This window comes from Balaenoptera acutorostrata, chromosome 21 (genome assembly GCF_949987535.1).
Source record: "Balaenoptera acutorostrata chromosome 21, mBalAcu1.1, whole genome shotgun sequence".
In the NCBI taxonomy this organism is placed as follows: domain Eukaryota; kingdom Metazoa; phylum Chordata; class Mammalia; order Artiodactyla; family Balaenopteridae; genus Balaenoptera; species Balaenoptera acutorostrata.
The window spans coordinates 7,556,640-7,570,506 of NC_080084.1; the positions used below are offsets into that span (position 1 = coordinate 7,556,640).

General features: G+C 45.8%; 1 protein-coding gene and 1 non-coding gene across 16 annotated transcripts in view; both read left to right on the forward strand.

Annotated features, from left to right (window-relative positions):
- The window catches only part of TACC1 (transforming acidic coiled-coil containing protein 1), a 114,006-nt gene that overhangs the window by 77,425 nt on the left and 22,714 nt on the right, over positions 1-13,867 (forward strand). For 5 of the 15 annotated variants that reach the window (XM_057537426.1, XM_057537420.1, XM_057537427.1 and 2 more), the window contains 4 exons: positions 6,089-7,181; positions 9,653-9,688; positions 10,945-11,005; positions 13,523-13,730. In XM_057537426.1, the coding sequence (XP_057393409.1) occupies positions 6,400-7,181; positions 9,653-9,688; positions 10,945-11,005; positions 13,523-13,730 (1,087 nt within the window). In that variant the 5' untranslated portion in view covers positions 6,089-6,399. The remainder of the gene's footprint in view (positions 1-6,088; positions 7,182-9,652; positions 9,689-10,944; positions 11,006-13,522; positions 13,731-13,867) is intronic. The other 10 variants (XM_057537423.1, XM_057537418.1, XM_057537419.1 and 7 more) reach the window with 5 other exon arrangements.
- Positions 8,078-8,149, forward strand: TRNAD-GUC (transfer RNA aspartic acid (anticodon GUC)). The gene has a single exon. It is a non-coding gene; the product is annotated as a tRNA-Asp (tRNA).

Below are 13,867 nucleotides of genomic sequence, written 5' to 3' on the forward strand. Positions count from 1 at the left end.
GCAGAGCTCCACGTGGAGCGGAGCGTGGAGAAGGGGCTGCGGGCTCAGGCCAGGAGTTGGCTGCTTCTTCACCTTACGCTGCCCTCTGCCCAGCAAAGCCCAAGCCACCCTCCAGAGAAGGAAAGCATCCCCCCAGGTCTGACTTCCCACAGGGTGGTCTATCCAAGCGTCCCTCCCTTCCACACCAGTGCCCCGCCGGGACCACCCCACCAGCTTTCACTGGACTTTTGGTGCCCCTTAGGGCCCGGCCATCCACCACCCTTCAGTCCCATCTCAGTGTAAACGGGTACAGAGCCCGTGACTAAATCCTGTTTAAACAGACGATTTAAATTTGTGTTTTGGTGCGTGTTCCCTCTCAGACGTTTAGTCCACACTTAAAATTGCTTAAAACAGCACTTGCAGCATTCCCTTGGAATGTTCTCAGAGGTGGCGAGCTTTGTTTTTTGATGTTAGGATTTTTTCCCCCAGTAGCGTAAGAGTTTTTAAACCCCGGCGTGGTGATTGAGGGGGGATTGAAGTTGTAACTATCAAGTAATGACAGGAGCCCTTTGAGGACCCTAAACGTCCCAAAATAGTCTTCCGCCCGGTGGTTTCTTTTCCTTTCTTTTTTTTTGTTAAATAGTTTTTTTTTTTTAATTTATTTTTAAAATTTCTTTCTCTGTCTCTCTTTCTTTCCTGCCTTCCTTTCCTTCTTTCTTTCCTTTCTTCATTGCGGTGGCTTCTCTTGTTGTGGAGCACGGGCTCCAGGCGTGCGGGCTTCAGTAGCTGTGGCACGCGGGCTCTTGAGTGCGGGCTCAGTAGTTGTGGCACGTGGGCCCCGTTGCTCTGTGGCATGCGGGATCCTCCCGTACCAGGGCTCGAACCCATGTCTTCTGCATTGGCAGGCAGACTCTCAGCCACTGCGCCACCAGGGAAGTCCCTGCCCGGTGGTTTCTAAGGCCAGGCTTTGGAGAAGGCCATGGATTTTCTCCCCTGGAGAAGGCTCTAATATTTTTCATTGCGTTTCTGGGGCTTCATGGACCCTCTGAAATTTTACCTCAGAACCCTTCTTCCTGAATTATTGCAAAGACATTCATTTTCATGTATTGGTTCAGAGATTTTTGTTTTAGCCTCAGAGTCAGGCCTTGCATCTTAGACTTGGATGTGAGATACTGTTCAGATTTTGAGGTTAGAAGGAGGCCGGGGTGTGTGTGTGTGAGAGAGAGACACAGGAGGCCTGTTCAAATTTTGGCAGCTTCGTCACTTTACATGTCCAGTGTTTATTTGTGTGGTTTTTTTGTTTTTTGTTATTTTGGGATGTTTTGTTGTTTGGCTGCGCCGCAAGGCATGCAGGATCTTAGTTCCCTGACCAGGGATCGAACCCGCACCCGCTGCAGTGGAAGCCCAGAGTCTTGACCACTGGACCACCAGGGAAGTCCCACATGTCCAGTATTTTACAACCCATAAAAGAGGCCTCTTGTAGCTGAAGGAGAGGAAGTGATGGGCAGATCTAAAACGAGCTTGCAGACAACGTTTCACCAAAAAGTTAAAATCTGAGGGGGGGAAATGTCAAGCATATTTGAGAAAAATGCCAAATCTGCAGTGTTAATATACAATGTTTTCCAAGTGGTTGCTGTTTTATCTCCTCTCAAATGAGGTTATCCATGTGGAAACAGCCAGCTGAGCAGGTTCTCAGTACATGTGAGCTGGATACATTTCTGAGTTTCAGAAATATTTTGTGTTCATGGCATTTCTCTTCTGCGAAGGTTTTCAAGGTTTTTCATACACTTGTATTTTAACCCAGTATATTTTCAGCATACCAGAGTACAAAGCAGAAGGTCAAGCTGTTACCTCAGTCTTTAGAATTTTGGCGTTCTGTGCCTTTTCTTTTACAAATGTTATAAAGAAGGAGGGAAAAATCTCTTTTTACAGGAGAATAGTCTACGTCCTGTAAAATAAGCATATAAGGTATCTGTGTTAAGAGCACCCATGGGTGCGTCACACAACGTTTTAGATCTAGCAGAGGCTGCTCGTTGAAAGGCAGAGTGTCATTAACAGCAGCAGACGTGGCAGAAGTGGAAATGTTGGTCTGTCTTTGGATTTCCTCTGTGTTTGCTTTGAATTCATCTGCTGACCACCTCTCTGTCTGCGTTCACCAAGCCGCCAGGCAGAGCTGTGCTTGTCAGAATCATCCAAACTCAGTAGACTCCATCCAGGCAGAGAGCTCCTCAGCGCCCTGGAGGAAGGTTTTGATGGAATGCAGGATTTGTGTGAAGGTGGAAGGATGACTAGAGGGAGGTTAGTTACATAACAGTCTTCTCAGACGAAGACCCGAGGTTAGAACTCTTAACCAGAGCTTGCGGACATTTCGGGTATTTTACTTCTTACTGAAAGTTACCCGTGGTGCCGTGCTTACCTTTAGCTTCTGTTGTAGGGCAGCCCTGGGTGTGTGGGGTCGCCTGGTATTGGCACACTTGCTGATGGAGAGTGTAAATGCAAATAAAATCTTACTCAGAGGCACCTTTTCCAGTTAGGTGAGGAGTTTGGTTTTTTCCTTGTTTTACATTTTCACAAACTCCCCAGACTGGTTTATTTTTATTTTGGTTCTTTTTTTTGGCCACGCCACACGGCTTGCGGGATCTTAGTTCCCTGACCAGGGATCGAACCCAGGCCACAGCAGTGAAAGCGCCAAGTCCTAACCACTGGACCGCCAGGGAATTCCCCCAAACTGGTTTAAGTCAATGAGAAGCCCTCCCCCCGCTCCTGCCCGTCAGTACTTTCTCCTGGTGACTGAAGATGCTAGACCAGGGTAGGGCCTGCAGGGAGTGGGCGTAGGAGTGGGCAGGTTTACTGACCTGGTACCTGGCCAGAGCTGGCCAAGAAATGCCTGGGCAGGGGTCTTCTGCTCAGGCTGGGGGGCCGAATTCAGGTGGAGGGTGCTTGTTTTCCTTCCTCCCCCCCACTTGTTGGGTGGCACTCTTTAGGGTACAGCAGAGCTGGAGGTGTCCCCAGGTTGCCGGGTGGGCTCCTTTTCCATCCCTCGCTCCTCTGCAGCCGGTGGAGATGGGGAAGGGGAGGGTCTAGAGGAATGGGTGGAGGTGGAGGAAGGTGGGAAGGCCCTGCCCTTTTCTAATGGAGGCGATGAGGGCAGAAATTGAAAGCTAGGAGAGAGTAAGTGAAGGGCGACTCCATAGGTCTCCCCTCGGTCTCTGGGAGGTGTGGGATTGTTGGTGAAGGAATCAGGAAACGGAGACAAAAGTCCCAAGAGGGGAAGGGCCGCTGGGCTGGACACACTGTCCTTGCCTCACCCTTTCCCCTTAACTTATCGCAAGCCTCTGGGGGAAGAACACAGAGGACTCGGGTATCAGTGCCCAGGGCTCCCACGCGGGAGACTGGCAGTAAATGTTTAGAGGTCAACGGCAAGGAGAGGTTGGGAGAGCAAATATGTAACAAAGGACAGTTTTTCTTTGATTGTCATCAGCTTCCAACGTCCTGCAGTAGAACCTGTGTGTGCCCACTGCCCAGGTTAAATCATTGTCCCCATTTGCCCAGGTTTGTCCCCACCATGACCTTCTTTTTCTTTTGTTTTGCTGCTTTAGTATTTTTAAAACAAGTTCCAGGTATCATGTCACAAATATTTCAGTATGCATCTCTAAAATGTTTGGGCGCTTTCCTATATAACTATGATGTTGTGATTAATAATACTCTTTTAATTTACAAAGATGGTTAAACTTCAACTTTCACTTTAAGTTAATCCTTTTTAGATAACTTCTTTTTAGAAAAAAAGATAATCAACCTCTATTTAAAATTTTAGAATAAGATATGCTAAGGCTCAAAGATGCAATGTAGGAGGGAGATAGATACCTTACAGTTAAGTAGTATCCAGTGTGACTTCGAAGGTAGCCAGTCACATGTACATCGTGGCTTCAGTTAGGTCAAGTACTAGTTGCAGCCCAGATCTGTCTGCGCCACTCACTTCCTATCAGCATCTCTGCTTCAGGGTCCCAGACAGCTCTCGGTGTCCAGGGCCAACCTCCCCGCCCCAGCCCGACAGCCCCAAGCTCTTCAGCTGGTACCCCTGAATCTCGTTGAACAGTAATACCATCCTCTGATTCCACGAGCTGAAAACGTACGAGTCATCTTTGATGCCTCCTCCTCCTTCAGTCCTACATCCAGCCTGTCACGAAGCCTTATCACGTGTCACCTCATTTTCTCAGTTACTGTGCACGTCTCTTCCTGTCCATTAGCACCGCCCTGGTTGAAGCCCCAGAATAACATGCTAGCGGTTCTGTTTGTTCCATTTTGACCTCCTTCCACATTTCAACTGGAGAGAGCTGTTGAGAACGTAAATCTAATTTCGACCCACCCCTGCTTCAGCGCTCTCTGTGGCTCACGTAAAATAAGCGGTAACTGTCTGTACTTTGGTATAATCAAGATTGGATTTTATTTAACCGACTGATGCTAGGGTGTGAGCAGGTGTGCCCAGACCCAGCCTGGCTTCTAACCGAGCCTGTTGCATGTAGATTTTTGCAGCCCTGGGGTTCTGATGCCGTGCTTTCACTGTTGCTTGTCTACCCTCCCACCCGCCATCAGCACAGAGAAACAGTCAATAACACCTGCATCACAGCTCAAATATATGGAGAGAGAACAGAGAGTCTGTACACACACAAGTGAAGTTGTCAGTACACTTTAAAACGTTCTCATTAAAATTCTGTGTGAAATGCCGTTTTAAATTTTTTTATTTTGAAAGGGTTCAAGAGTATACGATAGAGAAAATAGTACAATGAAAACTCCTATATACCCATCCTTGGATTCAACAGTTATCAAGATTTTGCCACATTTGCTTTCTCTTTTTAAAAAGTATCCTTTTGAAGTATGTTAGTTAAATCCCAGGTATCATGCATTGAGAGCTTTTTTAAAAATTACAGTATTAATAATAGTTAAATATATCTTTAAGAACAAGACATATTGAACATTGGTTAGAATATCTGAAGCATCTGTGCAGAATAGTTTGTAAACCACTGCCCAATTCCAGCCATAAAGGAATCGTGTAAAAAAGATGTGTGAGTGCTTTAAAAAAACTCTCCCCGTGATGCTCAGTTCTTTGATCCTGGATTAGGATTAGGATTACCGGCAGGAAGTAGGATTAGATGGTCATCTCTGAGCTTCCCTTAAATCATGGGATACTATGATAATAACCAGTTTACTCAGTTTTTGCTGCTACTCTCTTATCATTTCAGATACCTAAGTCAGGAAAGCACTATCTTAGTTTGTGCTTTAAAGAAATACCTTCATTTACACCTTCCTGATTGCAGTGTTTCTCCTTATAAAACCCCAATTAAAAAGGATCTTTCATTTTCACAAATGATTTGAGAAGATTCCTGGCCAGCTTAGAGATGAAGCTTCTAAAGAAGAAGTAACTTTATTGTTTTATGATTTGTGTTTTAGTAAAATAAGGGTTGTTTGTTCATAAAGCCACTTTGCTATCTCTGCTTTTTCTAATTAGTTTTTTTATTTGGCTCTTTCCGTTTTTAAGTGTACAGAGAAGTTATTCTGAGCAGGCCATGATGACTTTTTGATTTAATATTAAAACAGTCCAGTTATTTAAACTCTATTCTGGGGAAGAGGGAATACTTAACATCCAGAGATTAAAACCCGCTTACTGCATAAAATCCATACCCTGAAACTCTCAGGCAGTGCCTGGGAACCGTGTCCGTGCCAGGTGAGATCCCTGTACCTGAGCTGTCAGCATCCAAAGTTTCTTCCAGACCAGTTGTTTTAACCTGAGGAATTTTAACATCATATTAATATGCTTTGCAGAGGGCCCATGATCTATTTAGCCTTTTCCTAAATAGCTCTATTTGGTATAATTATTATTTGTATGACTTGGATAGTACACACACACCGTTTGGGCTGGGAAGATTCGCTTTAGAGTGTAGTACCAGCCATCCGCCTTCAGGCCACACTGCCATCGTTGCAGAACCTTAGGGATGATTCGTAAAAGCAAAGAGGGCAGAGCTTGCCGTTTGTGTGGCTTCAGCTAGTGGAGAATATTCACCAATGCCGAAAAGGTAATTTGTTAACAGACGGCTTTTGTGTTTTGTTTTAGACTCACAAGAAGTGGACGAACAGCTGGTAGCAGAAGTGGTTGAAAAATGGTCATCTGAGGCTGGTTCTAGACCCTCAGAAAACAAGGCAGCTCAGCACGCTACTGAGTCTTACTCAGTCAAGGGTTTCAGAGAAGAACCTGAACACGATGTGAGCAAAATCTCTGTCGTGAGGCCGTTTTCCGTAGAAACCAAGAATTCCACGGCGCCCCGGGGGCCGCCTGGGCCAGCAGCGGCTCATGGCTGCGCGGCCGCGGTCCTAGGCCAGGCCGGGCTCTGCCCCCGCGCGCCGGGCGCCGCCCAGGACCAGGCAATGACCGAGGGCGCCATGGGGGCCACGCTGGAGGCCTCGGCGGAAGGCGACCCGGAGGCGGGGAGCCCGTGTCCGGAGCCCGGGGCCAGCAGAAGCAGGCTGCGGAAGCCCAGGCCCGTCCCCCCGAGGAAGAAGGCGGCAGGCGGCGGGGTCTCCGAAGCCCACCCCGACCCGGAGGGCGCGCGTCTTCCCCGGGCGGACCGCCAGTCCGGTCCCGACGGAGCGGCTGGGAACACCGCCACCCCTGCCCTGCTAGGAGGTGACAGGAGCCAGAAGTGTCCCCCCGAGGTGAGGGAGACACCGTGTGCCGCCGGCGGTGACACCCGCGACTCGGGGGCTGAGCTGCCGGAGGCGGTGAGGAGCTCCCCTCTGAAACTGGAGTTTGACTTCACGGAAGACGTGGAGACTGTGGAGTCCAGGAAAGGCCTCCCGAGGAAACCCGGCCGGAAACCGGGCAGCAGGGTGACGCCCAAGGTTCAGAAAGACGGCGCCGGGGAGCCAGCAGGCGCCCCGGGGGCAGGGGCGTCCTCAGAGCCGGGTCCCCGCCCGTGTCCCGGGGAGAGCCCCGACTTCGGGCCCTTTGGAGGCCACTCCCCGCTGCAGCGCTCGCCCCTGCTCTCGGCTCAGGGCTCCTACCGCTTTGACCCAGATCACTTTGACGAATCCATGGATCCCTTTAAACCCGCTCTGACTTTAACGAGCAGTGACTTTGGTTCTCCCGCCGGTAGTCATATTAGTGAAATCTTAGAATCACCCAAGAAGGCAAAGTCGCGTTTGATAACGTGAGTGAGACGGGCGTGGGCCTTGTGTTCTGTGTCCTCTCTGTGAGTTTGGCGGCCACTGCTTTTGGTTTGGGTGAAGGTGCCCCGGGGCAGACGCAAAGCTTGTAACCTCGGACTGCAGTCTTCACTGTTTTGCCTAACTCTGGTGTGGAATCAGAGATACCTGAGGTTTCCTTTATAGATGTCTGCCTTGCTTCTGAATCCTCAGTTTATTCAGCTGAGTTCTTTTCCCCCCCACCTTGGGTACATTTTTCCTATTAAAAAAAAAGAATGTCATGGGCTAGGCAGGTAGAGATTTGACGGTTTTCAGAAATCCTATCTGAGCTGTCGGGAATCGTTTTATATACAGAATTCAGGTGTCAGTGCTAGCCATCTTTTTCAGCTTCTCTGTGGATGAAACAAGAATCCCAGGGCTGCAGGTTACCGGTGTAGTATCAGTAACACGTGGGAAAGGGTCTTATAGAAGTCTTTTCACTTGAACAGAAAGCTGTGATTTTTGTTGGAAACAAACCTACCACTAGAAGTTAGTGAGAATTCTTATGTCTCCTGGTAAAGCTTCTGGCTCTTTCAGAAAGGTGGTGAGTTTCCAAGAAGAATCAAGACTATTTTAAACAGTTGCCTAAATCTGACTAAAGTAGGCTGTTAGTCTTCGTCGTGTGAGATCCCTCTCCCCACCAGACCCCCTTCTCCCGGGAAATCTGGAGCCGCTTTTGCAAGGTCCTCGGAGGTCCCTTGGAGTGGTCACCCCCAGGCCGTAATTCCATGTCACACTGCAGTTTAAACTTGTTACAGGGTGACCTTATCACGAAACTTGAGTCGATGACAATCTACTGGTATCTTTATGACCCTGTGACATTTTACTAAGAATTAGATATAAAGAAGGGCCAATGGGGAATTCCCTGGCGGTCCAGTGGTTAGGACTTGGCGCTGTCACTGCTGTGGCCCAGGTTCGATCCCTGGTCAGGGAACTAAGATCCCACAAGATGTGTGGTGTGGCCAAGTTAAGTAAATAGAGTATTTAAAAAAAAAAAAAAAAAAGGGCCAGTGACATGGTGGATGAAATATGAAAAGGGAGGGTGAGAAGTACCATGTTTCTCGTTGTCACCACAGTTGTATTGGCGAAATGCTTTTCAGCATTAATGTGACTTAAAGAAAAACACTAGATGGTGTGGTGATTGACACCAGAGAAAAAGGGTTAAAGAGCAGAAAGTATCAGTCAGGACCAAGAAGCTTGAGCAATGCAGGAATGGATTCTTCAGCAGCACCAGAATATTCCCCAGGACGTCTAAAGGGAATAAAATGTCATTAATAGTTCTTGATCTGTCCTTTGATTATAGACACACAGTTAAATGGTTGCTGAAAAATATTATTAATCAGGTGACCTCAAGGTGCTCTTCTGTGGTTCAGGTTAGTTACCTGTGTCTAGACAATGCCCAGGGGACACGATGGCCAGGTCTTTGCCTGGGTTCTTCCTAACCTGGGGTCCCCTAAATATGGGCAGCCCTGCCTATCGGGGTTGACAAGGGGTCATTGGGAGCCTCCCTTTCAGTTGCTTGTTGAGGGTGTGTAACCAGTGCATTCATGTTACATGAGACTAAAGTGGAACCAAAGGGAGGGAAGTTTATCCTACATCTTGTTTTCAGTAGCAAGAAGCACCCTCTCCCAGTCCTACCACCCTCTCCTGCTAGCATTTTCCTCCTGTTCTGTTTTTGATGAATGAACTTCTTGGTCTAAAATACCTTACAGATTTTTTTAAAACTCTTATGCAACCAAAACTCTTGTCTCCTTGTTCTTTCCGCAGGAGAAGGATGCTTAAGCCCTTGTGTAACTTTGGGTTTCTTTTTTTTTAGAAAATCCCTTCATTGTAGAAAAGGCTGGAAGTATACAGGTGGAGGTAGCATCTAGCAGAGAGTTAGAAGTTCTGATAACAGGGTACTTGTGTGACTTCTTAAAAGATGACATAATTGGCGTCTCAGATCCTTCTTCTGTAAAATAGAGACATCATCCTATGATTGGGATTTTTGTGGGTCAGATAAGATAAATTATGTGAAATCACTTGGAGTTTCTCAGTAATATACACCTACCGGAGATATAAGCAGATACACTTTCAATTATATTTTCATTCATGCATTGATTGCCTTTAATCTGGATGACTAGACATTTAAGAGTAAACATACTTGGCAGTAATGCCATTTTTTTACATTTACAAATATTGGAAAGTTTACTTTTCATCCATAAATTTGACCGTGTGACATTTCCGAGTGTTTCTACCACTCTCTTACTCCTGAGAATCATTCACTCACCAGTGGTAACATTCATGAGTATGACATTTTTAATTCGTGTCTCACCTCATAGAAAGAACTTTGCAGCCTTTATGTCTGCCAGACTAGAGATAAATATTCCAGGCTTTACATGATTTTTTTCTCCATCTGTCTGTCTCTTTCCCGTCTCTAATTTTGTTGGTGCATCAGGACTACTGAACAAGTGAAATTTCTCTGTTTTCTGTTGTAAGTACTCCTGTTTCTGGCTCTCCCTGGGGCCCTTGGCAGTTCTTCCCCTACCCTCCCCGGACCATTTCTCCATAGCATGTCGGCTTCCCTTTCTGAGTTGGATCTTCTGATGATTTTTTGCATTTCATTTGCCACTTCCTGAGCCAGCTTATTAGCCTTGCCATCTGTACCCAAAGGCTTGGAGATGGGCCCTCCCACCTCAGGTGCGAGAGCTTGCGTCCCCGGCTTGACACACGCCCCGTGCGACGCTGTGGTGCTGCGTGCTGGCTTGGCCCTGCTCTCATCCCCGCAGTGGCTTGCGGAACTGCTATGCTGTTTCATGTCAGGAACAATTGACTTTTTTGATAGGATAAGGCTGCCGCCTTGGAGCAGGGGATACATTTTACCGAGTCAGCTCAACCTGAGTTTGGTGGCAGGGGTGACACTCAGGTGTTAGGGAAGACAAGCAGACACTACCGAGGTGGTGGTCCCTCTTCTGGTAGCCATGCTGGTCTTTGTTTTTGCCCCGCAAAACGAGAAGAACTTGCAGTTTTGGTTGGGGGTGGGCTGGGGTGTGGTCAGAGCGGTGGTGCTGGAAATTCTTAAGTTCATTACAACAGAACAGAACCTGGATAGTCTTCAGATCACAAATCGCGTGCTCGTTTAAACAAAGCGGGCGGTTTGAGCTTCCCCAGTTCCGGCCGTGACGTTCGTTTTCCATCTTACTACCTAAGAGGAATGGTAACAGTTTGCTCAGACATTTTTATTTTCATACTTTCTGTTGCCCACAGTCCTCCTCTGTGAGCACACAGGTCTGGAGCTGTCTTCCCAGACTTCTGTGGCTTTTAGCGCAATAAAGAACTTTTAAAGAATGTGGTCCGGCGTGGTAATTTTTCTGGTGACTCTCAAAGCCAAGTGAGCGCGGATCAGATGACCCGACCGTCTCCAGGTACTGGGGCTGCTCTCGGCAAAGCTGTTGATGGCTGCTGGCGTGCAGTTACAAACCGTAGGGGCCAGAGTGCTGGTGTTTAGCTTCCCGCAGAAGCAAGCGAGGAGGTCACGGAGTTACAGTTCTTTGCTTGCCCTGCCTCTCGGGAGAGGATTCAGAGGCGGGAAGGTGTTTGTTCCCGTCGCTGACGCGTGCAGGTGTGACTCGCGTGGGGCTGTGCGCTTTGGCTTGTGTCTGCACCCACCGCTGTCTGCACCATCTCACAGCTTGGAGGTTGTCAGTGTGATTCCAAACCGGCCCGGTGTTCTGTTTGTTTTTTTCCCAGGAGTGGCTGTAAGGTGAAGAAATACGAAGCCCAGTCTCTGGCTTTGGATGGGTGTTCTCAGGTAAGTCTGTGTTCCCCGTCAGGGTGGTGATTAACGAAGATTTTCCGGTGGGGATCTGAGTACTCAGCTTTAAGGAAACCAATTCCCAAATCCTTGACTTCCTAAGCTGGTCTGAGAAAGGGCTCTGAAGATAAGGGAACCGTTCCTTCACAGCTACCCTTTTCCCACTTTTTTTTGATAAAGTTCCCTCTCACCCATTCTCTGTCTTACTAGGGTGCATCGCCACTGGGTGTGAAACCTCTGGGCACCAAAGGGGGGATTTGAAATACTGGTGTAAGTTACAAGAAGGTGATTGACTCCAGTGACTGGATAATATATTTTTAAAGTCAGATGGTTTTCCAGTTCATTGCTTTTAACAAGTTAGGAGAGCCTGAATTGTCAGCTGATAGATTATTAAAAATCGTTTTTGGCACAGTGATATATGTCAGTTATATCTCAATTAAAAAGATAATTATTTGGACTTCGCTGGTGGTCCAGTGGTTAGGACTCTGCACTTCCGCTGCAGGGGGCTCGGGCTCGATCCCCGGTCGGGGAATTAAGATCCCCCATGCGGCACGACATGGCCCAAAAGGAAAAAAAAAAAGATAATTATTGATGATAGAATTTTTTGGAACATAATTTGGAAAGGAGTTCAAAGAACTGAGACATTTCTATTACAAACTTCCTTCTGTTTCACCTATTTATTTGTATTAGTAAGGCTTCTGGCTTCTTGATTATAATTATAAAAATGGAAAACAGGAATAAAATTGATGCTGACCTTTGTTTCATTCTAGCAATAAATATTTGTCCATGCCTATATAATTAATTGGGAAACACACACACAAACACACACAAAAACAAGCAAACAAAAGAAAATCCGGACCCATTTGATTGCAATGAAGTCCTTTTTTTTTTTCCTTTTTAAAACTTTATTCCAGCGTAACCTTGATTACAGAAATACAGTCATTGTATTTTAAGTTTAACTTATCTTATGCAATTTGGACCAAAAACTTGGTACATGGTTTAAGATTTTTTTAAAAAATTTGATTTATTCTTCATGTATTACAAATATATGAAGTATCTACCTTCAAATGCTGCTAAAGCAGGCAGCAAGAACCATGAAAAATTTACCTTTGATTTGCTTCAGAAAAATAACACATACTACGTTGTAAAAGTTTTTTAAAATTGGTGCAACAAAATATTGTAATTGATTTCCATTTCTTAAAAATTTTACTTTTGTGTTTGATTGTACTTACCAAACATTGTAATCTTTTTTTTTTTTTTTTTTAGAAATTCACGTTCTTTTTATTTATTTATTTATTTATTTATTTATGACTGTGTTGAGTCTTCGTTTCTGTGCGAGGGCTTTCTCTAGTTGCGGCAAGTGGGGACCACTCTTCATCGCGGTGCGCGGGCCTCTCACCATCGCGGCCTCTCTTGTTTTAGAGCACAGGCTCCAGACGCGCAGGCTCAGTAATTGTGGCTCACGGGCCCAGTTGCTCCGTGGCATGTGGGATCTTCCCAGACCAGGGCTCGAACCCATGTCCCCTGCATTGGCAGGCAGATTCTCAACCACTGCGCCACCAGGGAAGCCCCTGTAATCTTTTTAGAATAAATTGTGCGTTTGTAATTGTAGTGATAACTCTCCAGAAGAAAAAAATGTTAACACTTAGAGACTTATGGTTGTAAAAAAAGGTTTTTAAAATTTTTTTAAACAAATGTAATAGGAGAACTTTAAAAAACTTGAAAGCAAATGCATTTCTTTGGGATAATTTCTTGATGGAAGTAGCAAGGAAATACAAATTCAGAGAGGAAAAGGAATGATGTAAATTTCTGACTATTAAAGGGCTTATTCATGTTCGATTTTAAACAGATGGTAAAGTATCAAATCACTAGAGTAACTAAATTGAATTAATAAGCCACGTCAGTATTTAAAATACAATAACAATTTTTTCTTTTCTTCTGTATCTGTGTAAGAGGATGGATGTTCTCCAAACTTACTGTGATAATTTCATGATGTATGTAAGTCATATCATTATGCTGTACCTCTTAAAGTTACACAGTGCTGTATGTCAGGTATATCTCAATAAAACTGGAAGGAGAGATAAGTAAACAAGCAAACAAATAAATAATATGTAGCAGATATTATAGCCTTTGTGACTACTTAAGCTCATAGTGAAAGGTTTTTAGATGTCACTTGAAAATACAGTGGGGTGCATAAATTTTCCAGAAAAGTCTAGGATCTAGCTATATGAGCAAAATGTATGAAAACTATTTTCTTCAGCCACTTAAACTTCTTGCTTATAAATTTAGGCTAGAAAAGCTTAATTTTTTAAACCTCAGGTGTAAATTACAGAAGGTAGGCCCTAGAAAATACAACCTTCCATGGTTGAGGGGCTGCAGCTTCTTCCTTGATTGGTACCCAGGTTCGTGGAGAACATCCATATGGAATGGCGGCTGCTTTGCTCTTCCTGAGATATTGCTTTCCCCACTGCTTGCCCTCCTAAATGGTAGCATCTCATCTGTTGCCTTTCCCAGGATGAAGGAGCAGTGATCTCCCAGATTTCAGACATTTCTAACAGGGATGGCCATGCTACCGACGAGGAGAAGCTGGCGTCCACGTCATCTGGTCAGAAACCCATTGGGGCCGAGGGGAAAGGTGAGCCAGAGGACGACCTGGAGTACTTTGAATGTTCCAATGTTCCCGTGTCTGCCATAAATCATGCGTTTTCATCCTCAGAAGCAGGTATGGAAGCAAATCTTCATCTTTCTTACGTACATAAGCATAGAAATGCCTGGAAGCCCAGGGCTGGAGACACTTTAAAGAGAGTAGAGAACGGGTCCCTTGGTGGATAGGTTTAGGCTGCTGGTCTGTGCTTTGCT